The sequence below is a fragment of the Balaenoptera borealis genome (genome assembly GCF_965194805.1).
Source record: "Balaenoptera borealis genome assembly, chromosome: 2".
Classification (NCBI taxonomy): Eukaryota; Metazoa; Chordata; class Mammalia; order Artiodactyla; family Balaenopteridae; genus Balaenoptera; species Balaenoptera borealis.
Window position 1 is genome coordinate 174,014,028 of NC_138867.1, and position 26,802 is coordinate 174,040,829.

Genomic DNA, 26,802 nt, shown 5'->3' on the forward strand with positions numbered 1-26,802 from the left:
ACTCATATAGTATGATGCCATTTCTGTAAATAAATATATATATCATGTTATTATATATGAATACTATACCTCTTCTATATATTTTATACATAGTATAAAATATGTAAGATATAATATTGTACGTGTACATAACAGTTTATATTTTACATAGGAAAAATCTAAAGAATATATATCAAGTTGGTAATAGTTATCTCTGAAATTATGGAGAACTTTATAAGCTACATATCTCCAACAAAATTTTTATACAATGTTTTTTGTAATCAGACAAAAAAATAAATTTTGGAGGGAAAAATAGAGGTGAGTGTGACATCCCTTGAGCTTAGCCCTTGGGACTGAGGAGAGGGGCCCTGCCTGTGGTGGCCCACGGGAACGGTCGGTAGAGGGACAGAACCCTCACCGAGGAGGTCACCTTTGGTCCGAGGTCACACAGAGCCTGGGCTGCGGCTGGCTCTCAGTGCCCCTGCCCCGTACCAGCCCTGGTCATGGCCAAAGAGAGAACAGGACTCCTTACACGAGGACTGAAGGTGAAGGTGGCTGGGCCCCCAGCATCCCCGCCACCCCGGGCTGAGCGTGGGAAGCCGCCTGCCCTCTCTTTCCCGGGAAGGGTTAGCTGCACCATGGTCACCTCTTTGGTTTCCTCCAGGGTGTGGTAATGGAATGAGTCCTGGTCCAGGGAGCGCAGGAGGGATGCATGCAGGTGCCGGCTGGCCTCGATGAACTGCTGTGTCAGGCTCAGCTGCTGCTTCAGCACATCGTTGAGCGCCAACACGGCCGGGCTGTATGCTGTCAGGGCTGCACCAGGTTCTGTGTCAGTCGGCAGCCCCCGGGGCCCCATCCCCCTGGCCGGTCCCGCTCCCCGCGAGGGCCCTGCAGCCCCCAACCGTGGACTGTGTCAGGATGCTCTCTGCAGGTGCTGCCACCTTCGGAAGCAGCAAAGGCCTCGCCTATTCTGTGCCTCTCTCTACTCAGTAGTAAATGAACCGCTCTCTTCGCTGACTTTGTGTGGATCTCACACCCTCAGCTCAGCTTCCAGGCAGAACCGGAAGCCTCAACCTTGGCGTCCAACACAAGGAAAGAAGGCCAGTGACACGGCTCCCCAAACTGCAACCGCACGGTGCGAATCTAACACTCCTGAACTGTACACTTAAAAATGGGGAAGAGGGTAAATTTTACACCATGAATTTTTAAACACATAATTAAAATAATTTAAAATGCAATTAAAATATAATAATTAACTAAATAAAAGTACAATTAAAAATAACTGCAACCGGGGCTTCCCTGGTGGCACAGGGGTTAAGAATCTGCCTGCCAATGCAGGGGACATGGGTGCGAGCCCTGGTCCTGGAAGATCCCACGTGCCACGGAGCAACGAAGCCCGTGCGCCACAACTACTGAGCCTGTGCTCTAGAGCCCGCGAGCCACAACTACTGAGCCCGCACGCCACAACTACTAAAGCCCACGTGCCTACAGCCTGTGCTCCGCAACAAGAGAAGCCACCTCAATGAGAAGCCTGCGCACCGCGACAAAGAGTAGCCCCCCGCTCAGCAACAAAGACCCACCGCAGCCAAAAAATAAAAAGATTAAAAATTTTAAAGTTTAAAAATTAAAAAAAAATAACTGCAACTGTTAAAAATGATCATTACTAAGACTACACAGTAACATGGAAAAATCCTTGAGGTTAATATTGTGTTTAAAAACAGGAGATTTTTTTTTAAGGATATAAATATTTCACTTATTGCAACCAATATATCTTAATATCTTCATCTTCTAAAAATGTTAAGAAAATGGAAATGGGGGGAAAAAAGCAGGTTCTAGACGGATCCTTGCTTGTGTCATGTGAGTCATCAGCAGCCCCGTGGGACCTGACACAGACTGGGTTTCCCAAGGTGGCTGCTGGCGTCTTCCTCTTGCCCAAGGCCGGGCTGGGCCTTCCCCAGGGCCCCACGACTCTCACACACGCAGCAAGAAGGCAAGTGTCGTGTCCACAGGGCTGGGCCGCTCAGTACTGGCTGAGTGTCTTCCAGAGGAAAACAGCTATGGATTCTGGACAGAAAGGCTCTGAAGGGAACACACAAAATAAAGATGGCCCTGTTGGGGTGGAAGGCTCATAGGTATGTTCCTGGTAGCCTTCCTGTTCTGTCCAACATCGGTGTCCTCGACCTAAGGGACCCACAAGGTGAGCTGGGCTGTTACCTTCTATGGCGTCCGCACTGACGACGTGGCTGGCGATGGGCGAGGGGTCCATGTAGGCACCTCCCAGGGCTGGTCCGATGGCCGCTACGCCGGCCGCTGTCCCAAGGACAAAGGGGGAGAGGTGAGTGGGCAGGATTCAGAGCAATGACTTTCTCATCAACAGGTATGAGGCTGAAATAAGCTACATGAATCTGTCCTTTTCTCTTTCTGAATGTGATGGCCACCCTCCTTGCTTTTTTAACCGTTCCCCCTTTTAAAATTTTCCCAAACCTGCCTCCATCTTTCTGGTAGGTTCTCCCTGTTCAATATATAAGTCAGGTGTGCTGGCTGAAGTGGTCACCACAGCCCAGCGCGGCTGACAACTGTGGCATCGTGCCCTCCCCTGGCTCTGCCCTCCTTCCACAGCTATTTGAGGGCTTCGGAATGTTCCCTGGATTCTAACTGGCCAGTTGATTTACGCTGCCTTTTTTCTCCCTCCTTTCAAAGTCAGGCCGCGTCTAGGAAATCAGCACCACCAATGTTTTATGAAAGCATCTCTTTATTTATTTTTTATTTTTCACTTTTTTTTTTTTAACATCTTTATTGGAGTATAATTGCTTCACAATGGTGTGTTAGTTTCTGCTGTATAACGAAGTGAATCAGCTATACATATACATATATCCCCATATCTCCTCCCTCGTGTGTCTCCTTCCCACCCTCCCTATCCCACCCCTCTAGGTGGTCACAAAGCACCGAGCTATCTCCCTGTGCTATGCGGCTGCTTCCCACTAGCTATCTATTTTACGTTTGGTAGTGTATATATGTCCATGCCACTCTCTCACTTCGTCCCAGCTTACCCTTCCCCCCACCCCGTGTCCATCGCTTTAAATTGCAAAAAGAGAAACAAAAATGGGCACATTTGCTGCCCACAGGCTAGGCTGTCAGAAAGGCAGCAGGAGGACGTGGAGAGGGACACAGAGGTTTCTGAGTCACAGAACCAGGGTTTAAAATCCCCTTGAACACCTTCTAGCGATCTGAGTTGGCTCGTCTGACTGACCTTCCTCCCTGAGAAACAGAACAGTCACGCCCCCAGCCAGGTGTGAGGTCCCGGCGGATGTATGACTAAGCTCCCCAAATCCAAATGAACAGACAAAGGGAGAACCGCACCCCAGCGCACAGTCTGGAAACAACAAGCTCTGTCCGTATTGCGGGTGTTGTCTAGACAAGAAAAGGGAGCAGGAGACTCGCTAAAAGCAAGCGACCTTTCCGTCCGGAAGGGCCAAGACCAATGCTGGGGACAGGAGAAACAACGAGCAGTGCCCGCTGCACCCCAGAAGAGAATCCACCGACAAACGCAGCAAGTTCAGACAACCAGCCAGATGGGCGACACAGCAGCCCTTGGAGCCCCATGCTGGGGCCCCACAAAGTGCCTGAGGACAGGCTGTCCCGGAAGGCGGTTCCTGGCACCCTGCGTACCACTGACATTTGGGGCGGGGTCACTCTCTGGCCAGGCCGTCCTGGCCACTGCAGGATGTTAAGCAGCACCCCTGGCCTCCACCCATAGACTTCCCGTCGCCCAGACCTTGCCGATGTCTGTCCCCTGGGGCCAGGATCACCCCAGCTGAGAACCACTGCCTTAGTCTTTGGTTTGAAACCTTTCAGTGTTTTAGAGCTTGGAAGACAGTGGGGAGTACCCAAGGAGCCCCCCTCTTCTGTGGGAGAGGAAACAGGGTGCTGAGGTCCCCCCAGCTGACTAATGACGACAACCCAGACCTCCTGGCCCCGGGGTTCCTGCCTGTCGCTGCCGCTGGCCTGCCCCTCCCTCCTCCAACCAACATGCTTACCCTTAGCCCACTGGTAGGTGAAGGCGGGATCGAGGGTCTGCACAGCCATCTCCTTCACCATGACTCTTGTAACACCCCGGGCCCACTTTTTCCGAGACTTGGGAGTTGGTGGAGGAAGGTCTGTCTTCAGGCTTGCAGAAAATTCAGACCGAGTCGCCAGCGTCCTGTCAGGAGACGCCTCAGAATGGGCCATCGACTCAGATGCTGTTGGACTGGGGGATTTTTCAAAATCTTCCGAATAAGCCGAGCTCACTGTGCTGGCCGTAGGTTCCTGAGACTTTGACCCCAGGCTAGAAGTGCCCTTGGGTCCAGGGGACGAGACGGACCGCTGGCTCAGACACTCAGAAATCTCGCTTCCAGAGCGGGGGGCCCCAGCCCACGGGCTTTTGCTGGATGCTTTTTCCCCCTGACCTTCTTTCTAAAACAAAGGAAGGCAGAGGTCACTGGAAAGTGTTTTCGAATGAGCAACAAGCTCGGAATACCACTGAGTTAGACTGAGGGCACCCCAAGGGCCCAGCAGGTGAGGGTCCACGCTGTCCTTCCTAAATTTGGGCAGGCTGAGTATCGTGAGCAGAACTCTTTTTTTTTTTTTAAACATCTTTATTGGAGTATAATTGCTTTACAATGTTGAGTTAGTTTCTGCTGTATAACAAATTGAATCAGCTATATGCATACATATATCCCCATATCCCCTCCCTCTTGCATCTCCTTCCCACCCTCCCTATCCCACCCCGCTAGGGGGTCACACAGCACCGAGCTGATCTCCCTGTGCTATGCGGCTGCTTCCCACTAGGGATAAATGTAAAATAAATGTAAAATCTATTTTACATTTGGTAGTGTATACGTCAAAGCTACTCTCAGCTGACCCTTCCCTCTCCCCATGTCCTCAAGTCCATTCTCTACATCTGCATCTTTATTCCTGTCCTGCCCCTAGGTTCATCAGAACCATTTTTTTTTTAGATTCCATATATATGTGTTAGCATACGGTATTTGTGTTTCTCTTTCTGACTTACTTCACTCTGTAGGACAGACTCTAGGTCCATCCACCTCACTACAAATAACTCAATTTCATTCCTTTTTATGGCTGAGTAATATTCCATTGTATATATGTGCCACATCTTCTTTATCCATCCATCTGTCGATGGATGCTTACATTGCTTCCATGTCCTGGCTATTGTAAATAGTGCTGCAATGAACATTGTGTACATGACTCTTTTTGAATTATGGTTTTCTCAGGGTATATGCCCAGTAGTGGGATTGCTGGGTCATATGGTAGTTCTATTTTTAGTTTATTAAGGAACCTCCATACTGTTCTCCACAGTGGCTGTATCAATTTACATTCCCACCAACAGTGCAAGAGGGTTCCCTTTTCTCCACACCCTCTCCAGCATTTATTGTTTGTAGATTTTTTGATGACGGCCATTCTGACTGGTGTGAGGTGATACCTCATTCTAGTTTTGATTTGCATTTCTCTAATGATTAGTGATGTTGAGCATCCTTTCATGTGTTTGTTGGCAATCTGTATATCTTCTTTGGAGAAATGTCTATTTAGGTCTTCTGTCCATTTTTGGATTGGGTTGTTTGTTTTTTTGATATTGAGCTGCATGAGCTGCTTGTATATTTTGGAGATTAATCCTTTGTCAGTTGCTTCGTTTGCAGATATTATCTCCCATTCTGAGGGTTGTCTTTTCATCTTGTTTATGGTTCCCATTGCTCTGCAAAAGCCTTTAAGTTTCATTAGGTCCCATTTGTTTATTTTTGTTTTTATTTCCATTTCTCTAGGAGGTGGGTCAAAAAGGATGTTGCTGTGACTTACATCATAGGGTGTTCTGCCTATGTTTTCCTCTAAGACTTTTATAGTGTCTGGCCTTACATTTAGGTCTTTAATCCACTGTGAGTTTATTTTTGTGTATGGTGTTAAGAAGTGTTCTAATTTCATTCTTTTATGTGTAGCTGTCCAGTTTTCCCAGCACCACTTATTGAAGAGGCTGTCTTTTCTCCATTGTATACTCTTGCCTCCTTTATCAAAGATAAGGTGACCATATGTGCATGGGTTTATCTTGGGGCTGTCTGTTCCATTGATCTATATTTCTGTTTTTGTGCCAGTACCATACTGTCTTGATGACTGTAGCTTTGTAGTATAGTCTGAAGTCAGGGAGCCTGATTCTCCAGCTCCGTTTTTCTTTCTCAAGATTGCTTTGGCTATTCGGGGTCTTTTGTGTTTCCATACAAATTGTGAAATTTTTTGTTCTAGTTCTGTGAAAAATGCCATTGGTAGTTTGATAGGGATTGCATTGAATCTGTAGATTGCTTTGGGTAGTCATTTTCACAATGTTGATTCTTCCATTCCAAGAACATGGTATATCTCTCCATCTGTTTGTATCATCTTTAATTTCTTTCATCAGTGTCTTACTGTTTTCTGCATACAGGTCTTTTGTCTCCTTAGGTAGGTTTATTCCTAGGTATTTTATTCTTTTTGTTGCAATGGTAAATGGGAGTGTTTCCTTAATTTCTCTTTCGGATTTTTCATCATTAGTGTATAGGAATGCAAGATATTTCTGTACATTAATTTTGTATCCTGCTACTCTACCAAATTCATTGATTAGCTCTAGTAGTTTTCTGGTAGCATCTTTAGGATTCTCTATGTAAAGTCTGCAAACAGTGACAGCTTTACTTCTTCTTTTCTGATTTGGATTCCCTTTATTTCTTTTTCTTCTCTGATTGCTGTGGCTAAAACTTCCAAAACTATGTTGAATAATAGTGGTGAGAGTGGGCAACCTTGTCTTGTTCCTGATCTTATAGGAAATGGTTTCAGTTTTTCACCACTGAGAATGATGTTGGCTGTGGGTTTGTCATGGATGGACTATATTATGTTGAGGTAGGTTCCATCTATGCCTACCTTCTGGAGAGTTTTTATCATAAATGGGTGTTGAATTTTGTCAAAAGCTTTTTCTGCATCTACTGAGATTATCATATGGTTTTTATCCTTCAATTTGTTAATATGGTGTATCACATTGATTGATTTGCATATATTGAAGAATCCTTGCATTCCTGGGATAAACCCCACTTAATCGTGGTGTATGATCCTTTTAATGTGCTGTTGGATTCTGTTTGCTAGTATTTTGTTGAGGATATCTGCATCTATGTTCATCAGTGATATTGGTCTGTAGTTTTCTTTTTTTGTGACACCTTTGTCTGGTTTTCGTATCAGGGTGATGGTGGCCTTGTAGAATGAGTTTGGGAGTGTTCCTCCCTCTGTTATATTTTGGAAGAGTTTGAGAAGGATAGGTGTTAGCTCTTCTCTAAATGTTTGATAGAATTCTCCTGTGAAGCCACCTGGTCCTGGGCTTTTGTTTGTTGGAAGATTTTTAATCACAGTCTCAATTTCAGTGTTTGTGACTGGTCTGTTTATATTTTCTATTTCTTCCTGGTTCAGTCTTGGAAGGTTGTACTTTTCTAAGAATTTGTCCATTTCTTCCAGGTTGTCCATTTTATTGGCATATAGTTGCTTGTAGTAATCTCTCATGATCCTTTGTATTTCTGCTGTGTGTGTTTTAACTTGTCCTTTTTCATTTCTAATTTTATTGATTTGAGTCCTCTCCCTCTTTTTCTTGATGAGTCTGGCTAATGGTTTATCAATTTTGTTTATCTTCTCAAAGAACCAGCTTTTAGTTTTATTGATCTTTGCTATCGTTTCCTTCATTTCTTTTTCATTTATTTCTGATCTGATCTTTATGATTTCTTTCCTTCTGCTAACTTTGGGGGTTTTTTGTTCTTCTTTCTCTAATTGCTTTAGGTGTAAGGTTAGGTTGTTTATTTGAGATTTTTCTTGTTTCCTGAGGTTACCTGAGGATTGTACTGCTATAAACTTCCCTCTTAGAACTGCTTTTTCTGCATCCCATACGTTTTGTGTCATCGTGTTATCACTGTCATTTGTTTCCAAGTATTTTTTGATTTCCTCTTTGATTTCTTCAGTGATCTCTTGGTTATTTAGTAGTGTATTGTTTAGCTTCCATGTGTTTGTATTTTTTACAGTTTTTTTCTTGTAATTGATATCTAGTCTCATAGCGTTGTGGTCGGAAAAGATACTTGATATGATTGCAATTTTCTTGAATTTACCAATGCTTGATTTGCTACCCAAGATATGGTCTATCTTGGAGAATGTTCCATGAGCACTTGAGAAGAAAGTGTATTCTGTTGTTTTTGGATGGAATGTCCTATAAATATCAGTTAAGTCCATGTGTCATTTAAAGCTTGTGTTTCCTTATTTATTTTCATTTTGGATGATCTGTCCATTGGTGAAAGTGGGGTGTTAAAGTCCCCTACTATTATTGTGTTACTGTCGATTTCCCCTTTTATGGCTGTTAGCATTTGCCTTAGGTACTGAGGTGCTCCTTATGTTGGGTGCATAAATATTTACCATTGTTATATTTTCTTCTTGGATTGATCCCTTGATCATTATGTAGTGTCCTTCTTTGTCTCTTGTAATAGTCTTTATTTCAAAGTCAATTTTGTCTGATATGAGAATTGCTACTCCAACTTTCTTTTGATTTCCAGTTGCATGGAATATCTTTTTCCATCCCCTCACTTTCAATCTGTATGTGTCCCTAGGTCTGAAGTGGGTCTCTTGTAGACAGCATATATATGGGTCTTGTTTTTGTATCCATTCAGCCAGTCTATGTCTTTTGGTTGGAGCATTTAATCCATTTACATTTAAGGTAACTATCGATATGTATGTTCCTCTTACCATTTTCTTAATTGTTTTGGGTTTGTTTCTGTAGGTCTTTTCCTTCTCTTGTGTTTCTGTGATCAGAACTCTTGAAACCCTTCAGCACGAGGCTGCTGCACTTAGCACTGATGGTGTGAGCATGTGTAGCTGGCACGTGGGTGAAATCTGTTAAAGTGCCATTATTATGTATTATCAAAACATGCGTTGATAATGAGGTGGTTACTAATACAGAAAGAATCACCACGGGGCGATGCAACAAGTACAGGTTAGTGCAGGTACTGTTTTGGGGAAGCTGAAGTGGGATCTGCTTTACTCTTCTGATATGTTAAATAGCTCTATCCTGTTATTACCTAAATCAGGGTGTCAACCCATGGCACGCTGACATTTGAGACACGAACATTCTTTGCAGCGGGGGCCATCCTATGCATTGTGGGACACTGGCACAGGACATCCCGGACTGCCACCCACTGGATGCCAGTAGCACCCTGCACCCCAGTCATGACCACAGTGTTGCCAGACATTGCCAAGTGTCCCCTAGGGGAGCAATCGCCCCCAGGTGAGAACCACTGACCTAAATGAGGCATAACGGTTGCAAGCCGTTCTACCCAAAGGCCTAAAACGAAAAATCAGTTCATTGTACTTACTTTCTGTTCCAAGGCTGATTTCTCACTGACAGCTGGAGCCAGATCATCAAGGGATAAAATGTTTATTCTCAAATCTGTAATCAAAAATGTAACATGCCGATATTTACTCCACATGCGTTTACCATCCTGTTGTAGGCACCGGGCTAAGTGCTAGGGACAGGAAGAGCAGAAGGCGTGCGGTCTCTGTCCTCAGAAAGCGAGCCCAGGGGTCCAAGTGCTTTTTCTCTAAAGGGCTAGGTCGTAAATATTTTTGGCTTTTCGGGCTAGTCTGCCTCTGTCACCATTGATCAGCTCTGCCCTCATGATTCGAAAGCCACCACGGACCGTGTGTAAACAAATGGATATGGCTGTGTCCCAATAAAATGTTATTTATAGGGACTTCCCCCATGGTTCTGCAGTTAAGACTCCGGTCTTCCAAAGCAGGGGATGTGGGTTCGATCCCTGGTCGGGGAACTGAAATCCCACATGCCGCGCAGTGCGGCCAAAAAAAAAAACTTTATTCATAAAAACAGACGACTGGCCTTCCCTGGTGGCGCACTGGTTAAGAATCCACCTGCCAGTGCAGGGGACATGGGTTCGAGCCCTGGTCCAGGAAGATCTCACATGCCACGGAGCAACTAAGCCCACGAGCCACAACTACTGAAACCCACGCGCCCTAGAGCCCGTGCTCTGCAACAAGAGAAGCCACCCCAATGAGAAGCCCGCGCTCCACAACGAAGAGTAGCCCCCGCTCATCGCAACTAGAAGAAAGCCCGCACGCAGCAATGAAGACCCAACACAGCCAAAAATAAATAAATAAAACATTTTAAAAAAATTTTTTTAAATGAAAGAAGAGCCAAGTATTGTGAACACGTGTGCAGGGACCCCAGAGGTCTGATAGGAGGGAGTTATAACCTCAAGGTGGTTGGAGATTTGGCTGGGGAAGGAGGAGCTGACACCAGGTCTGGCCACAGGATCTGCAGGACCCAGTGCAAAGAAAAAACAAAACAACAACAAAAAAACAGAGGATGGGGTAATTCCCAGTTGTTAGGACTCTGCGTTTTCACTGCCGAGGGCCCGGGTTCAATCCCTGGTTGCGGAACTAAGGAACTAAGATCCCACAGGACGCGCAGTGGGCCAAAAGAACAAAGCAAAACAAACAAACAAAACACAGACCACAGACCTCTCAGCCCCTGGCCTAGACACAGGAGACGATCACGATGCAAGGAAGGACGCCCAGTGACACGTGTGCTTGAGGTAGGAGAGGGGGGCCCTCTGCTGGGGGACTAGCACCTCGTCCTAAGTTCTCATTTAAAGCAAGTTAAGGGCACTTAATTCTGTGGTGCCAGCTGGCCAGTCGCCAGCGCCCAGATGCCTTGGGTGCAGGTCACTCAGGAGCAGGAAGGCTCTGTGCAGTTTGGGTGTCCCAGCAGGTTTCTGCCCCATCAGTATGTGAGCCCACTCCTCCCCAGGACGGGGGAGGCCGACGGGCTGCCAGTATCGGCAGGGATTCCATCACGTGGCTCATTTCAGGCCCGAGGCACAGAGGCTGTGTGTGTGCGTGTGCGCGCGTGCGCACGCAGTTAGGGGTGGAGAGGGCGGGGGGTCCACCCTGCGGGGCCTCAAAACTCAAGCAGGTACATGATCCAATCATGGCTGAGTTGAACAGACACTTCGAGGGGGGCCTAAGGTGTCTAGAGGCTTCCACGGAGGGCACGTGCTAGGTTGGAGGGATGAGTCTCCCTGCGGAGGCAGGATGAGACCCCCGGTTCTAGGAACAGGCAGGGACAGTTAGCAGGAGCAGACGGGAGCAGGGCCCTCCTGCAGGTGGCACAGTGCTGGGGATGAGCAGGAGATGGAAGACGGAGCCGTCTACTCTCTTTGCAAAGGTCAGCTGAGTGCAGCCCCAAACACCAGGCTGCCTGGCGGCATAAGACCCAGATCAAAGCCCAGCTCATCACTCTAGCGTGAGGGTCTCGCCCCCCCTCCGAGCTCCTCTAACACTGCCAGTTACCACAATGCACGTGACACGTAAGTCCTGAGACACGTTCATGGGCAAAGCCTCTGAACTAAGCCATCCCAGCCGGCTCGGGCCAAGGCACTGCGGGAGACTGTGGACGAGCTCTCCGGAACAGTGTTGTCACTGGCTGAGGAATAACGTTATTGTCACATCAGCCAACCCGGACACACACACGCTTACTGAGCAGGAGGCCCCACTGAGGCACTCCACAGGCACGAGCTCACGGACACAGCTCTGCCCCACGTTACAGATGAGGAGACCACGGCACAGAGAGCCTGAGACCGCATGGCCAGAAAGAGGTGGAGCAAGGATGTCCACCCCAGGTATGCTGGACCCCAAACTCAGACTGGTACTCACCACTCCCTGCTACGTGCCGCCCTTGAGGCTGCATCAGAATGAGGGAAGGCAGGGTCTGGACACCGAGGGGGCCCTCCAGGCCAGCAGCGAGGACTGAGGGGCAGCCTGGATGGGCAGCCCAGGAGGGCAGGAACCTGGGTCTGGCGCCTGCCCCGCCAGCTACACCCACCTTCTCACCCACACCTGCCAGGCTGGCGTGGACACCCACTCACCAGCCCCTTGGGCCCGAAGATCCGAGACCGTATCAGTGAGGTGCCAAATGGCATCCGGCCGATGGTGGCCCCTGAGGGGGCTCAAAGGGATTTCCTCACATCCGTGAGCCCGTCTCGCTGCCTTCTCCAACCCTCACAGGGGCGCGTGGCAGGGACTCTTGTTGGCCGTGCTTCTCCTCCCTGCCCCCTACGTGGTGGTACCTTGGCATCTTGAATATTTTGACCTGCAGGAATCTGAGACACAGCAGGGGCTGCAAGGACTCCCCAACCTTCTCCGCTGAATCAGGTCGTAAGGCCCTCAGGTAAGAAGATGTGCCTTCCCTCTACCTGGAGGAAAGGAGCATCCTTATGTCCAAGACGGGGGGGACACTGAGCAACCCCGACTACATCTCCCCTCATCTACTACCCTTGGCTCATATCCTTCCGTCTATCACATTCTCCCATAACTATTCTACTCCCCATCAAACGTAGCAGAAGGTGCGACCGTTTCTTCAGGTTTCCATTTCCTTATGAAGGCTCCTGTGTCACATAAAACGTACATTAAATATTTATTTAATACCTGAATGCTCTTCTCCTGTTAACCTGTCCTTTGTCACAGAGCCCCAGCCAAGAACCCAGAAGGACACAAGGAAAAAGCTATTTTTCCTCCCCTACAACTGATTCACAGGCTGTGGATCACCCTGGCACTTGGGGGCAGGGGCGAGTTGGCTTGTTTGTCATCCTGTTCCTGACACCACGACGCCTGGCACGTGCTGGCACACAGCAGGCGCTCGAGACACAGTTATTTAACTCGGATTTGATGATCAGGCACCCCAGATGGGAGAAATCAATGTTGGCTGCACATCTTTTTTCTTTCTGCTCTTTCTTAAATACATACAATGTTAAAATAAAAATCACGTTGAATGATGGTGAAATAATAAAAATGTTTATGAGGGACTTCCCTGGTGGCGCAGTGGTTAAGAATCCACCTGCCAATGCAGGGGACACGGGTTCGAGCCCTGGTCGGGGAAGATCCCACATGCCGCAGAGCAACTAAGCCCGTGCGCCACAACTACTGAGCCTGCACTCTAGAGCCCACGAGCCACAACTACTGAAGCCTGCATGCCTAGAGCCTGTGCTCTGCAACAAGAGAAGCCACCACAATGAGAAGCCCACGCACCACAATGAAGAGTAGCCCCCGCTCGCCGCAACTAGAGAAAGGCTGTGCGCAGCAACGAAGACCCAACGCAGCCAAAAATAAATAAATAAATTTATAAAAAAAAAAAAGTTTGTGACTGGTTAGATATTGGTTTCTTTTTCTGGATTTAAAAAGGAAAGGAAGCAAATTTCTCTTTTACAACAAGGAAAACTGCCTTGCCGTCCTCTTGCACGAGGCTCTAGAAGGATTTCTGTTTTTGCTCTGTCATTGGGTAGGGTTACCAGAAGAAGGCTTTAAAGACAGAACAAAAAAATCTGACGTGCCCCTCAACTAGGAAAGAAGGTCAGGAAGCCAAGGGTGTGACTCGCACCCCTCAAGACAATACCCTGGGACCACCACGCCAGGGACCCTAGAGGCGGTCTCGCCCTTCCTGCCCCGGGGTGACAACTCTGCGCAAGGACGAGGGTTACCGTTTAGACTTTCATCGGCGGCTTCTGAGGGAGACTCATCCTGAGGCCCAGCCTCACTCCTTCTCAGGGAGGACGAGAGCTTGCCATCCCCCATTGTCGAGGGCACAGACTTCGGAAAGGCGCTGGGGATGGAAAGCGATGCCGTGTGGGAGGCTGTGTCCTCTGAAATGGGAATCTGTGGGGAGCGAGTTCTCGAGCCAGCACTGCGAAGGGTCCCATCTGCTGACCGTGAGGTTGGCAGACGTGATGTCGGAAATGGCTTTGAGCTGGAAAGATCCTTCCTGGGCAGCGAAAGGACTCTCAGTTGATTTGGGACCTGATCCTACTTTGGCAGAAACAAAAGAAGGGAAATTACCAAACATACGCTACATAAGTCCTTATCATCGGACATCGTGGCTGGTGGAGAGCATGAGTCCTTGGTGATCAAATCGTTATCCCTCTCTGCCCCTTTCTCTCCTTTCCCCTCATCTCTGGAAGTCAAGGTACAACATTTAGACAAGATAATACTGGGATTAGAAATACTCCACAAATAATCAGAAATATCACTTTGCTTTCAAATACATATTGTTAATTACACATTTTCTAAACTAAGGCCCCTGAGAACATGGATCTTCAACAGAGTCAGAATCAATATGCAGATTTTTCCCCTTAAAATGCAGCCTTCCCATCACTTCACACCAACTAGGATGGCTATAACCAAAAAAAAAACAAAAAAACCCAAAAAATAACAAGTGTTGGTGAGGATGTGGAGAAATTGGAACCCTCATACACTGCTGGTGGGAATGTAAAACGGTGCAGTCACTGTGGGAAACAGTTTCTCTGTTCCTCAATGAGTTACACACAGAATTACTACAAGACCCAAGAGTTCGACTCCTAGGTATAAACCCAAAGAATTGAAAACAGGGACTCAAACAGATACTTGTACACTATTCACAATCCCCAAAAGGCAGAAACAACCCATACGTCCATCAATGGACAAATGGATAAATAAAATGTGGTCCATCCACACAATGGAATATTACTCAGCCATAGAAAGGAATGAAGCACTGACACATGCTACAATGTGAGTGAACCTCGTAAACATCATGCTAAGGGAAAGAAACCAGACACAAAAGGCCACAGGTTGTATGATTCCATTACACGAGATGTCTAGAACAGGCAAACCCACAGAGACAGAAAGCAGATTAGTGGTTGTTAGGGTCTGGGGGAGGGGGAAACAGGGAGGGATTACTGGGTAAGGGTCTCCTTTTGGCATGATGAAAATGTTTTGGAACTAGACAGAGGTGGTGGTTACACAACATCATGAATGCACTAAATGCCACTGAACTGTTCATTGGCATTGAACAGTTGGAAAATGGAAATGCAGCCTTCCCAAGTTAGTGATTCCTGTGTGGTACAACCAACAAGTAGGCATGGATCACCAATGGCAGTGATCACAGCTGGTGTTGGATCAGTCATACAAAGTGCTGTCCTGGGGTGTATACAGTTACGAGGCTCCACATAGAGCAAAACTGCCTGATGTGTCCCAAATCCTGTCCCTTACAGAGCAGACCAGCAATGGGTACCCGTGATTGGCTGAAACCCAACCTCTCCTCATCAAACACTTTCTGAAGTGTTTACAGGTGATGGCTCTCTTCAAAAGTCTCTAGTGCTATGACAGAAAGGTACAAATGCAAAGTACATACAAGTACAAAATAAATACATGCAAACCTTACCGAGACTAGTTTTGTTTGTTCTTTCTCACTGACTTTGGGGCTGGTGAAACCCTGATTTGTGGATGCTTCTTTTTCGCTAGAAGATTCCATCAAGCTTCCCAGCAACTCTTTCATTTCCTCTTCATCACTGTCTGGAGGATCCAGTCTTCTAGGAGGTTTTTTCTCTTTGGGTGTTTGAAAATCCCTCTCTTTCCCAACATGTGCTTCAGGGGATATCTTTTCCACAGGTGCTTCTCTCTTCTTTAGAAACCTACTGACCTTCCCACTCGGCATGTCACTCTCAGGGACAGGAATTTCAAGGGCCTGTTTCTGGGAGGTTTTGTCTGTGTTCTGTGAAGAAAGGTCAACCGTCCTTCTGGGGGGATTTTCGTCTGCTCTGCTAGGAAGCCGGTCCTCAGAGGTCTTCAGGTCAGGTTCCACGTCAGACAGATCCATCTGCACCTTCCGGGTCCTGATCTTGGTTTCTATCTGGGCCAGCTTTGTGAGCGCAGCATTGGCCCTGACCTTCGAGGCAGTGGTCGAAGCTCTACCTGAAGAGAGCCAGGGCCCACTCCCCAGGAAAGCATTCTCTTTCGGGAGTGTGTGTTTTCCACCCATAGTCTGGTTTCTTTTTAGAAATCTGCTCGGACCGGGTGCTATTTTGGTAAGACTTCTACTGATTTCCAAGTTCTGGATTTCTTCCATCTTTGAATCTTCTAAGGAAATAGCACTGAAGTCGCCAAAGATATCACGCACGGGACGGCTGTTTTTTCTTACTGAAGCCATTCTAGGGAGTAAAGAAAGAAAACTTACAGTAAGAATACCTGACGTTCAGACTGCACATCCAAATCTCTCAATGCTTCCCACCACCTGGGAGAGGCCACATCCCCCTTTGCCATCTGGCCAGAGCCTCCCCTTCAAGCCCGATGATGACAACGAAAATAATAAGACACCTGGTATGTTATCATTGAACTATGCCGTTCAAGGCCAGGTCTTAAGTGAGACATGTTACATATTAAAGACGAGAGCCAGTGCTTCTCAGGCCCAGCAGAATGCCTGGCACTCTGCTCAGAGCTACAGTATCTCATTTAATCCTCACTTGACACTGAGACTCGGTCGTTGTCATGCCTCTTGCATAGAGAAGAGGAAGGAAATGAAGGTCTCCACAGTTTAGGTCACCTGGCCAGCGAGTAACAGAGCCAAATTCAAAGCTCAGGCCAAGGCCAAAGGTCCCACTCGCTCCCACAGTGCTTCACTGCCTCTCCAGTTGCCCCACCTCTACTCCGAGTGAGTCCTATTACCCAGTTGCACCCCAAGTCTGGTCTCCTCCTTTATCCAAGTGTCCTCAGTTCTCTCAAAAAGAGCTGTTGAAACACAATCTGTATATTTAGTGAGCTCCCCAGAAATCTTATTTTACTTACAGTGTGAGAACTACTGCCCTGGGAGCAGGGAAGGGGGCTATGGACAGACACAGACCCCCCCACCAAAGGTCGGCCATGTGTTGTATGTGTGTGCTGGTGTACAGTTTTCTGGGGAAAAGGGCCAGAGTTTTCATCATATTCTCAGAGTTCCCATGTGCCCCTGAAGGAATATGAACAATTCACTCCAAGATTTACCAAGGTTTCAAAAGATTTTAAAGACTTAAAAAAATGGAAAAATATGGCATGGGTGTGTGTTTGCTGCAGGCCCTTTAGTGAGGAACTTGGCAACAGCAATGAAAATGTGAAATGCACAGACCCTGTGACACCACAATTCCACGTCTGGGAATTTACCTACAACGCCCATAGAGATGTATGGTCAAGGGATATCTTGGCAGCATCGTTTGTACTCATCAGAATCCTGATCCCATCCATACAGCCTCAATGAAGTCCAGATAAGCACAGGCAGACAATGGAATACTATGCAGCTGTTAAAAGGAATGGGGGAGGGCTTCCCTGGTGGCGCAGTGGTTGAGAATCTGCCTGCTAATGCAGGGGACACGGGCTCGAGCCCTGGTCTGGGAAGATCCCACATGCTGCGGAGCAACTAGGCCCGTGAGCCACAACTACTGAGCCTGCGCGTCTGGAGCCTGTGCTCCACAACGAGAGGCCTGAGAGGCCGGCGCACCGCGATGAAGAGTGGCCCCCTCTTGCCGCAACTAGAGGAAACCCTCACACATAAACGAAGACCCAACACAGCCCAAAAAATAAATAAATAAATAAATATTTAAAAAAAAAAAAAAGGAATGGGGAGATCTGTGTGCATAATAATGTCTCCAGCATAATGATCTGTGAGGCAGAAAAGAAAAGATGCAGAACCATGCCTCAGCTCCATACTGTTTGAATGTTTTAGCAAGGCCATGTGTTACTTTTATTTAAAAAAATGTACTGGGCTTCCCTGGTGGCGCAGTGGTTGAGAATCTGCCTGCCAATGCAGGGGACACGGGTTCGAGCCCTGGTCTGGGAAGATCCCACATGCCGCGGAGCAACTAAGCCCGTGAGCCACAACTACTGAGCCTGCACGTCTGGAGCCTGTGCTCCGCAACAAGAGAGGCCGCGACAGTGAGAGGCTCGCGCACCGCGATGAAGAGTGGGCCCCGCTCGCCGCAACTGGAGAAAGCCCTCGCTCAGAAACGAAGACCCAACATAGCCAAAAATAAATAAATAAATAAATAAATTAAAAAAAAAAAAAAATGTACTGTGAGACCCCCAAAAAGCCTTTTTTTTCCCCCCCCTCTGTCCACTTGGAAAACCACCTTATTGGGATTGCCAGACTAAATACAGGACACCCAGTTATTTGAATTTCAGATAAATAGCAAATAATTTAAAACATATAAGTATGACCCAAATATTTTTATCCTAAAAGGTAATGTTCCAAATTTTTTTAAAATTTGTTTTATTTATTTATTTTTGGCTGCTTTGGTTCTTCGTTGCTGTGTGCAGCTTTCTCTAGTCGCGGTGAGTGGGGGCTACTCTTTGCTGCGGTGCGCGGGCTTCTCACTGCGGTGGCTTCTCTTGTTGCGGAGCACAGGCTCTAGGCATGCGGGCTTCAGTAGTTGTGGCACACGGGCTCAGTAGTTGTGGCTCTCGGGCTCTAGAGTGCAGGCTCAGTAGTTGTGGCACACGGGCTTTGTTGCTCCACGGCATGTGGGATCTTCCCGGACCAGTGCTGGAACCCGTGTCCCCTGCATTGGCAGGCGGATTCTTAACCACTGCACCACCAGGGGAGCCCCTAAATATTTTTATACTAAAAAATCATCTGTTGTTTATCTGAAACTGAAATTCAACTGGGTGTCCAGTATTTTGATTTGTTAAACCTGGCAACCCTACATCTTATATACCTTTCAAAGCTGAGTTCAAATATTTTGTGCAATGCATTTAACCCATCCCCTAAGATTCTGTACAAGAATGAATTATTTTTATTATTTTACTGTCTGTTTCTCTGACTAGTGTGCTTGCTTGCTCATCCCTATCTTAACCACCCTCTGTACTAAAAGTGCCCAGCACAGGCCTGACCACCGGAGTCAATGAATCAAAAATCACACCCAACAGAAACAGTGCAGAATTCCTAGTGTGAGTGACCCTGGTCAAGTTACTTAACCACTGTGCCTCAGCTTGCTCATCTGTAAAAAGGGAATAATAACTATTATCCTCACAGGATTCCTATGTTCAGTGTGGGGCATAGAATAAGCATACAATAAAATTTAGATAGCAGTAATGACAGTATTTGGACTACCTGCATAACAGGCTAACTTTTAGCTGTAAGGACATGGTGAAGGGGAAGTAGAAAGCACTGGAACAACGTCAACAGCTATCTTTGTGGGTATTTTTGTAGGCAAGGCCCAGGGCACTCTGTGGGTCAGAGGAAAAGCCTGACCACCAGGCCAGGTTTTCTGGCATCTAGTTCTTCTGAAAGTTTCCCTAGGTTTAAAAAATTTTTTTAATAAAAAAATTAAATAAAATAAATAATTTTTTAAAAAAGAATTTTAAGAAAAAGGGATTTCTCTCTGGTGGCCTAGTGGTTAGGATTCCAGGCTTTCACTGCCATGGCCCAGGTTCAATCCCTGCTCCAGGAGCTGAGATCCCACAAGCTGCACGGCGCAGCCAAAATAAATAAATAAGATAAAATAAGATAATTTTAAAAATAAATCAATAATGTTTAAAAGGGTAAATTTCATGTTATGTACATTTTACCACAACTAAAATATATATATTTTTAATTAAAAAATTTTTATTGAAGTACAGTTGATTTACAATATTGTGTTAGTTTCAGAAATAGATGTATTTTTAAAACACATAATTAAAAATAAACCAATAGGTAAAAGATGTTAACCGATATTTCACCAAAACAAAAATATACAAATGGCCAATAAGCACATGAAAAGATGTTCAACATCAGCCATGAGGGAAATTCAAATCAAAACCACTATAAGATCCACTTCATACCCACGAGGGTGGCTATAATCAAAACTACAGAAAATAACAAATGGTTGGCGGAGGGTGTGAAGAAATTGGAACCTTCATACCCCTTTGGAGGAGACTATAAAATGACGCAGCTGACAACCTGGAAAACGGTCTGGTAGTTCCTCAAAAAGTTAAACATCGTTACCATATGATCCAGCAATTCCACTCCCGTGAAGCCCAAGATAACTGAAATGTATGCAAATGTTCATAATAGTTCTTATTCATAATAGACAAAAAGTGGAAACAACCCAAATATCCATTAACTAGTGAATGGATGAGAACTGAGGTCCATCCATAAATGAGATACTATTCAGTAATAAAAAAGAACAAATAATGACACACACAACACGCATATACGTCAAACACACCATACTAAGGGAAAATACCAGATGATGCAAAAAACCACACACTGTATAATGCCAGTTATAAGGATTGTTCAGAAAAGGTAAATCTATAGACTCAGAAAGCCCATCAGTGGTTGCCTGGGGCTGGGAGTGGTAGCAGAGATAGACTGCAAAGGGGCAGGAGAGATACACTTGGGGTGACTGACAAGTTCTAAAGCTGGATAGTAGTGATGATTGCACCACTTGGTAAATTTACTAAAAATAACGGGAATTGTACGCTTAGAAGGGGTGAATTGTATAGTATGTAAGTGAATTATCAATGAAGTTGTTAAAAACAAATAAACCAAAATTTGAAAACACAGTCGCCCCACAGACCATCGAGCTCTTTCTTCCCCCAGGCCTGGAGCGACCCACATCGTACCACGCTCGCTAGTGGGCCCCGGACTGGGAAAATGAGGCGCTAGGCCGCTCTCCCGCCGCCCGACCTGCCCAGCTCCGGAGCGCGTCCCATTTCCCTGCAACTCCTCTCCCGAGACCGGGCATTAAGCCCGGCCACCGCCCAGCCAACCCCGCCAACCTCCTCCCACGAAGTCCTTCCGCGGAGGTCGCCACCGTTCTCGGCCGGACTCTCGGGCCAGAGGGGACCGTTGACCCCGCCAGCGGCGCCAGGGCGAAAGAGACTACACCTCCCGGTGCTCCCCGCGCCCCAACGACCAATAGCGCTCCATGTCACAATCGCGAGGCGTCATGGGAATGGTAGTTTGAAGGGGGACCCGGCGTGCACCGCGCGTCAAGGCCCAATGGTGTCTCGGGTCACAATAGCGAGGCGTGACGGGAGTAGTTCCGGGAAGGGCCCGGCGCGCCGCGGAGACTCCTGTGCGCAAAGGGGCGGTTACGAGAAGAGGTGGCCGCGCCCTCTCCATGGCCGACGCTCGTGTCCCGCTCTGGGCAGTCTGTGTGCTGCGGCTGGCGCTGGCAACAGTCTACTTCCAGGAGGACTTTCTAGATGGAGGTGAAGGGGCTACGCCCGTGGCGGAGGCTTAAGCTCCCTCATACCCCAATGCCCAACGGATGGCCCGAGTTGCCATCGGCCCCGCCTGTCGCTGAGGAATCGGTGGTGGCAAAACCTCGAAGCTTCGAAGCCTCGAGGGCCCCCATCACTCTCCCCACGACCCAGATTAACAGTTTTCAGCCCTAACCGGTGTTATTTCCCCCCAACAGAGCGCTGGAGGAACCGATGGGTGCAGTCCACCAATGACTCCCAATTTGGGTATTTTAGACTCTCGTCCGGGAAATTTTATGGTCATAAAGAGAAAGACAAAGGTTAGTGTAGGAATCGTGAGAAAATCAAGTTGAATGTTAAACCCCCCATAGCAACCTTTCAAGGTAGGTGTGGCACAGCCCTAACACCCATTTCACAGGTCGGGAAACAGGCATGGGTAGGGTCTTTTTGTCTTCTCTCTCTTTTCTTGACCAAGATAACCCCTCTTTACAAGCACTAGTCAAATGGGTTTGGAGAGCCGAGGGTCTTGCCCTACAGAAGGAAAAAGTTTAGAAGGTACTTCTCTTTTTTATTTTCACGTTAAAGAGAAAAACAGAGTAAAAGTTATATGCCGTCAAGCACACGGATCTTTGGGGGTCCAATAGGATGAATGTTTACAACTGCACACTGAGGTCAAGATAGGAATGTTTTCAGGGCCCACCTCCACCCCCAGAGTCTTCCCTTCTGGCCTACCCCCCCCACCAAGTCAGTAGTCTCCAAGTACCAAGAATAACCTCTATTCTGGCTTCTCATTCCTGATGATCAAAGGTAGGCAAACTACAGCTCCTCTACTGCCTGTTTTTTGTACAACCAGTTAGCTGAGAGTGGTCTCTACGTTTTTTAATTGTTGGAGAAAAATAGAAAGGGGAATAGTATTTTGTGATGCATAAAAATTACACAAAATTCAATGAAATGCCTGAAATTTCAGGGTCCATAAATAAAGTGTTAGTGGAACACAGCCATGCTCCTTCATTTGCATACAGTCTATGGCTGCTTTCAGGCTGCAAAGGCAGAAATGAGTAATTAGGACGGAGAAGGAATGGCTCCCAAAGTGTAAAGCATTTATTCCCTGGCCTTAACAGAAAAAAGTTTGCCAACCCCTGATTTAGATGAAAAATTTCCCTCTTCACCACCTTCCACTCAACTTCCATCTTGGCCCTGTTACTCCAGTGTTGCCCTCATTGTTTTGTGGATACACGTTGTTCCAAATTGTCAGGCTGTAATGGCAAAAATGGAGTGAAAATAACAAGGTGGTCTATGAAGCTTGTCCAGGGAGCGGGGTTGTCATTTGGTTTTTTCCCACAATGTTTTTCCTTCCTGAGACTCTGTGCGTTTCATTCATTCCAGCACTTGTCTACTGAGAGCAGACACAGGCAAGGCACTGAGGATACCAGTTAATTTGACCCCTTTCATTGTGGTCTCCCAGGACCATAACATAGAAGCCATGGATGGAAAGATCAATAGAATTTAACCAGACAGAGATGGGTGAGAGGTGATGGTGGTGGCTGAGGAGTGTGGTGAGACACAGAGGGAGGTGGTGAGTCAGATGGCCTTAGGAATTGCCTGGATGGTAGGGGAAGGGGCTACAGATCACCTGAGAAAGGGAAGAGTGGGGGAAGAATGTAGGAGAGAGAGAGAGATAGGTTTGGGAGTGGGGAGTCAACCGTGAGTTCAGTCTTAGACATACTGACACAAAATGCCAGGTTCATTAATGATGGCTCTCAGTATAGGCAGTTATGGAGGCTAGAGTATGTTGCAAGGAAGGGTAGGTTATAAGAAGACTAGCTCTGTTTTCAGGTTTGTCTTTTTTTTTTTTAATTTAAGTATAGTTGATTTATAATATCATGTTAGTCTTAGGTGTACAGTACAGTGATTCAGTTATATATATATTTCACATTCTTTTATAGATTATTACAAAATATTGAGTAGAGTTCCCTGTGCTATACAGTAGGTCCTTGTTGTCAGGTTTGTCTTATACTCCAGTATAAGATAAGGAATTGGTACAGAGCCTTTTGGCTACTGAAAAGGGGTTTTTGGTCTTGAAGTGAACGGCTAAACTTATAAAGTACAAGAAGATTCAGATGACAAAAGGATGGTATCTTCATAAAAAGAGCCACCACACAGATGACACCCAAGGACCAGCTCATCCAGTGCAGTGAAGCACTTTTTTTTCCCCCAGATCAGCACTGTGTCCTCCATCAGCCGTTGTGTCTCTTAAATAGATGTTTTAAAATAAGAATTAAGGAAAAGAAGTAGAATGTTCCATTTTCTAATCAAGCTGTTACAAAGCTTCCTTGTACATTCCCACCCCTTGGAAAATGAAGGGAAGCAAAATTAATCTTTTAACTATAATTAGATTGCATATTTGTCAGTTATAACTTAAGACCTAACAGTGGTATATTAAGTACAAAAACATGTACATGAGTATGTGAAATAGAAGTTCTGTGGCAGCAGAGAGCCTGTTAGTGATATGCCCATTGTATATCATTGTACAAATGTGCTATAGGTGCAGGATCAACATAAATGGTTGGAAGGCTTATTATCAGGGGTGGGGGAGGACAACCATTTAATTCCCTGCATTGCTGAGCAGTGTCATTCCTAACCCTTCATGTGTACTTTTTATTTAAAGGCCTGCAGACCACTCAAAATAGCCGATTCTACGCCATCTCTGCACGGTTCAAACCATTTAGCAATAAAGGGAAGACTCTGATCATTCAGTACACCGTGAAACATGAGCAGAAGATGGACTGTGGAGGGGGCTACATTAAGCTCTTCCCTGCAGATGTGGATCAGAAGAACCTGAATGGAAAATCCCAGTACTATATTATGTTTGGTGAGTTTAGATAGTATGGACAACCATTTCTTGTGATTTTGAAAACCCTTCCACCTGTAGGATCCTTAGACTGACTTTGCTAAAGTTGTGTTGAGTTTATCTAACTAAAGGTTTCTAGTACTGTTAAACCTAATTAGTATTAAAAAAGGCGACTGTACCGTTCTTTTGTTCTTGGGAGGAAGTTATTTATTCAACATTAATGGAGCCCCAAGTATTTTGAAAGCCTCAGGAGTCAGTAAACCTTGGCCGTGGCCCAAATCGGCCCACAGCCTGTGTTTGTTATGGCCCATGAACTGAGAATGGTTTTTTTAATTTTTTGGCTGCACTGCATGGCTTGCAGGATCTCAGTTCCCTGACCAGGGATTGAACCCGGGCCACAGCAGTGAAAGCCCAGAATCCTAACCACTAGGCAACCAGGGAACTTCCTGCTTTTTAACATTTTTGGATGATTAAAAAAAATCAAAAGAAGGACAATACTTTTGACCCATGAAAATAATATGAAACTCAAATTTCAGTGTCCGCAAATGGAGTCTTATTGGAATGCAGCCTCACTCGGTTCATTTACATCTTGTCTATGGCTGCTTTCAAGCAGCAGTGGCAGAGTTGAATGGTCATGACAGAGAGTATATAGCTCACAAAACCAAAAATATTTACTGTCTGGCTCCTTACAGAAAAAGGAGATCGTTGACCCCTGGAATACATTAAATGTCTCCTGTCACTAGGAGTAATTGATTAACATCTGTGCTGGAATTGGGAAGGGACCACATTGGGCTGCAGGAACTAGACATAACTGAAATGTGTGGATTCAAAAACGTTTAAGAATGAAGAGGATTCTGGGAAGATGGGGGAATAGGAAGCACCAGGAATCTGTCTCCCCACCTAGACAAGACAACATTCTTGCACTGGCAGAATCTGTCTTACGTAACAGGGAACTATGGAGTCTGTGGAAGTATTGCAACTTCCAGTAGAAAACTGGGGAGGTCAATTTGGGTGAATTTCAGTTCTTAGCACAGTAGTACCTACCCATTCCCACCTCCAGCCACATGGCAGACAGACAGCTGTGCACCAGGTTCCTGGAGCAGCTTTTACGGGAGCCAGGGTAGGCAAAAAGGACCCTGTCCTCCAAATATCAAGGATCTGAACTCTGATGGCTGATTGCCCCTTCTTATTGCAGAGGCGCAGAAAAAGAGATGGGCAGCCATTGTTGTTAAACACACCCCCCATTGTTGTAAGCCTCTCCCCCTCCAGCTGAAATGATTTCCAGGAGACTTAAAGGGCCAGAACCCTTCCCTCCCACCCTTCATTTTTCACCTTTTCCCCTTTAGGAAGCTAGACATTAAAGACTAGGACATTAAAAAACAACTACATATGCAGGGAAAATTAGAAAATGACCACACATACACAGGAAAACACTCAGAAAAGACCTGAGAAAACCTTAAGTTTACATCCCAGGCTGACCCTTGGTACAGAGCCAGCCTTCAACAATCAGTCAAAAAACCAACAACAACACAGCAAACCCTGCGGAAGGAGGAGAATCCGATTTCCAGACTTACCATTATTAGACTCATATGTCCAGTGTTTAACAAATAATCACAAGGTATACAAAGAAACAGGAAAGTGTGGCCCATTCAAATGAGAAGAATAAATCAACATAAACTGTCCCTGAAAAAAAGACCTAATGGCAGATCTGTTAGACTTAAATAACTGTCTGAATGATGCTAAAAGAACTAAATGAAGATGTAGTGAAAGTCAAGAAAAATGAGAGTAAAATGGAAATATCAGTAAGGAGATAGAATACTTAACAAGAAACCAAAATCAAATTCTGGAGCTGAAAAGTAAACTGACGTGAAGAGTTCGCTAGAAGAGTCAAAGGCAGATTTGAGCAAGCAGAAGAAAGAATCAGAGATCTTGAAGATAGGATAATGGAAATTATCAAGGCTGAGGAACAGAAAGAAACAAGATTGAAGGAGAGCAAACAGAGGCTAAGGGACCTGTGGGACACCATCAAACAGACCAATGTACACATTGTGGGAGTCACAGAAGGAGAAGAGAGAGAAAAAGGAGCAGAGGAAGAGAATATTTGAAAAAACAAAGGCTGAAAACGTCAACATTTGATGAAATACATGAATATAAATATCCAAGAAGCTCTATGAACTCCAGGTAAGATGAACTCAAAGAGGTCCACACCAAGACACAGTGTAATCAAACTTGCAAAAAGCAAAGACAAAGAATGTTGAAAGCAGCAAGAGGGAGGCAAATCATCTCATACAAGGCATTTGCAATAAGCTTATCAAAAGATTTCTCATCAGAAACTTTGGAGGCCAGAAGATAGTGGATTCAAAGTGAAAAGAAAAAAAAACTCTCAACGAAAACTCATATTTGGTAAAACTGTCCTTCAAAAATGTGGAAAAATTAAGACAGAAAAGCTGAGGGAGTTTGTAACCACTAGAACTGCCTTGCAAGAAATGCTCAAGGGAGTCCTGCAAGGTGAAATGAAAGGACACTCACTAGACAGTAACTCAAACCTATATGGAGAAATAAAAATCTCAATAAAGGTAAATATAAAAGCTAGTATTATTTAACAATGGTTTATAACTACACTTTTTGTTTTCTACATGATTTAAGAGACTAATACATTTAAGGAAAAACAATTATTTGTGTAAAAGATAATATTACTGTAACTTTGGTTTGTAACTACAAATCTAGTTTTCTACATAATTTAAGAGACTAATGCATTTTAAAGAATAATTAGTTTATGTTTTAGGGGACACAGCATATAAAGATGTAACTTTGTGACATCAGTAACTAGCTAGATGGACTAAGGGAAGAAGAGAGAAGACTCAAATTACTAAAATCAGAAATGAAAGTGGGGTTGTTACAAC

General features: G+C 45.7%; 2 protein-coding genes across 10 annotated transcripts in view; one reads left to right on the forward strand and one right to left on the reverse strand.

Moving 5' to 3' along the window:
- The window catches only part of LOC309624677 (uncharacterized protein C19orf44), a 25,697-nt gene extending 4,952 nt beyond the window's left edge, over positions 1-20,745 (reverse strand). For 2 of the 6 annotated variants that reach the window (XR_014242080.1, XM_082383035.1), the window contains exons 1-7: positions 20,623-20,741; positions 15,281-16,046; positions 13,566-13,887; positions 9,390-9,463; positions 4,017-4,434; positions 2,194-2,289; positions 626-792 (exon numbers count right to left, since the gene is read on the reverse strand). Coding sequence is in view for 5 of the 6 variants with exons in the window: in XM_082383035.1 (XP_082239161.1) it covers positions 626-792; positions 2,194-2,289; positions 4,017-4,434; positions 9,390-9,463; positions 13,566-13,887; positions 15,281-16,045 (1,842 nt within the window). In the remaining variant the exon portion in view is untranslated. The other 4 variants (XM_082383036.1, XM_082383033.1, XM_082383034.1 and 1 more) reach the window with 4 other exon arrangements.
- Positions 20,746-20,768: 23 nt separating this feature from the next.
- The window catches only part of CALR3 (calreticulin 3), a 30,834-nt gene continuing 24,800 nt past the window's right edge, over positions 20,769-26,802 (forward strand). The window contains exons 1-3 of one of the 4 annotated variants that reach the window (XM_082383045.1): positions 20,769-21,057; positions 21,267-21,315; positions 23,717-23,920. In XM_082383045.1, the coding sequence (XP_082239171.1) occupies positions 21,052-21,057; positions 21,267-21,315; positions 23,717-23,920 (259 nt within the window). In that variant the 5' untranslated portion in view covers positions 20,769-21,051. The other 3 variants (XM_082383044.1, XM_082383047.1, XM_082383046.1) reach the window with 3 other exon arrangements.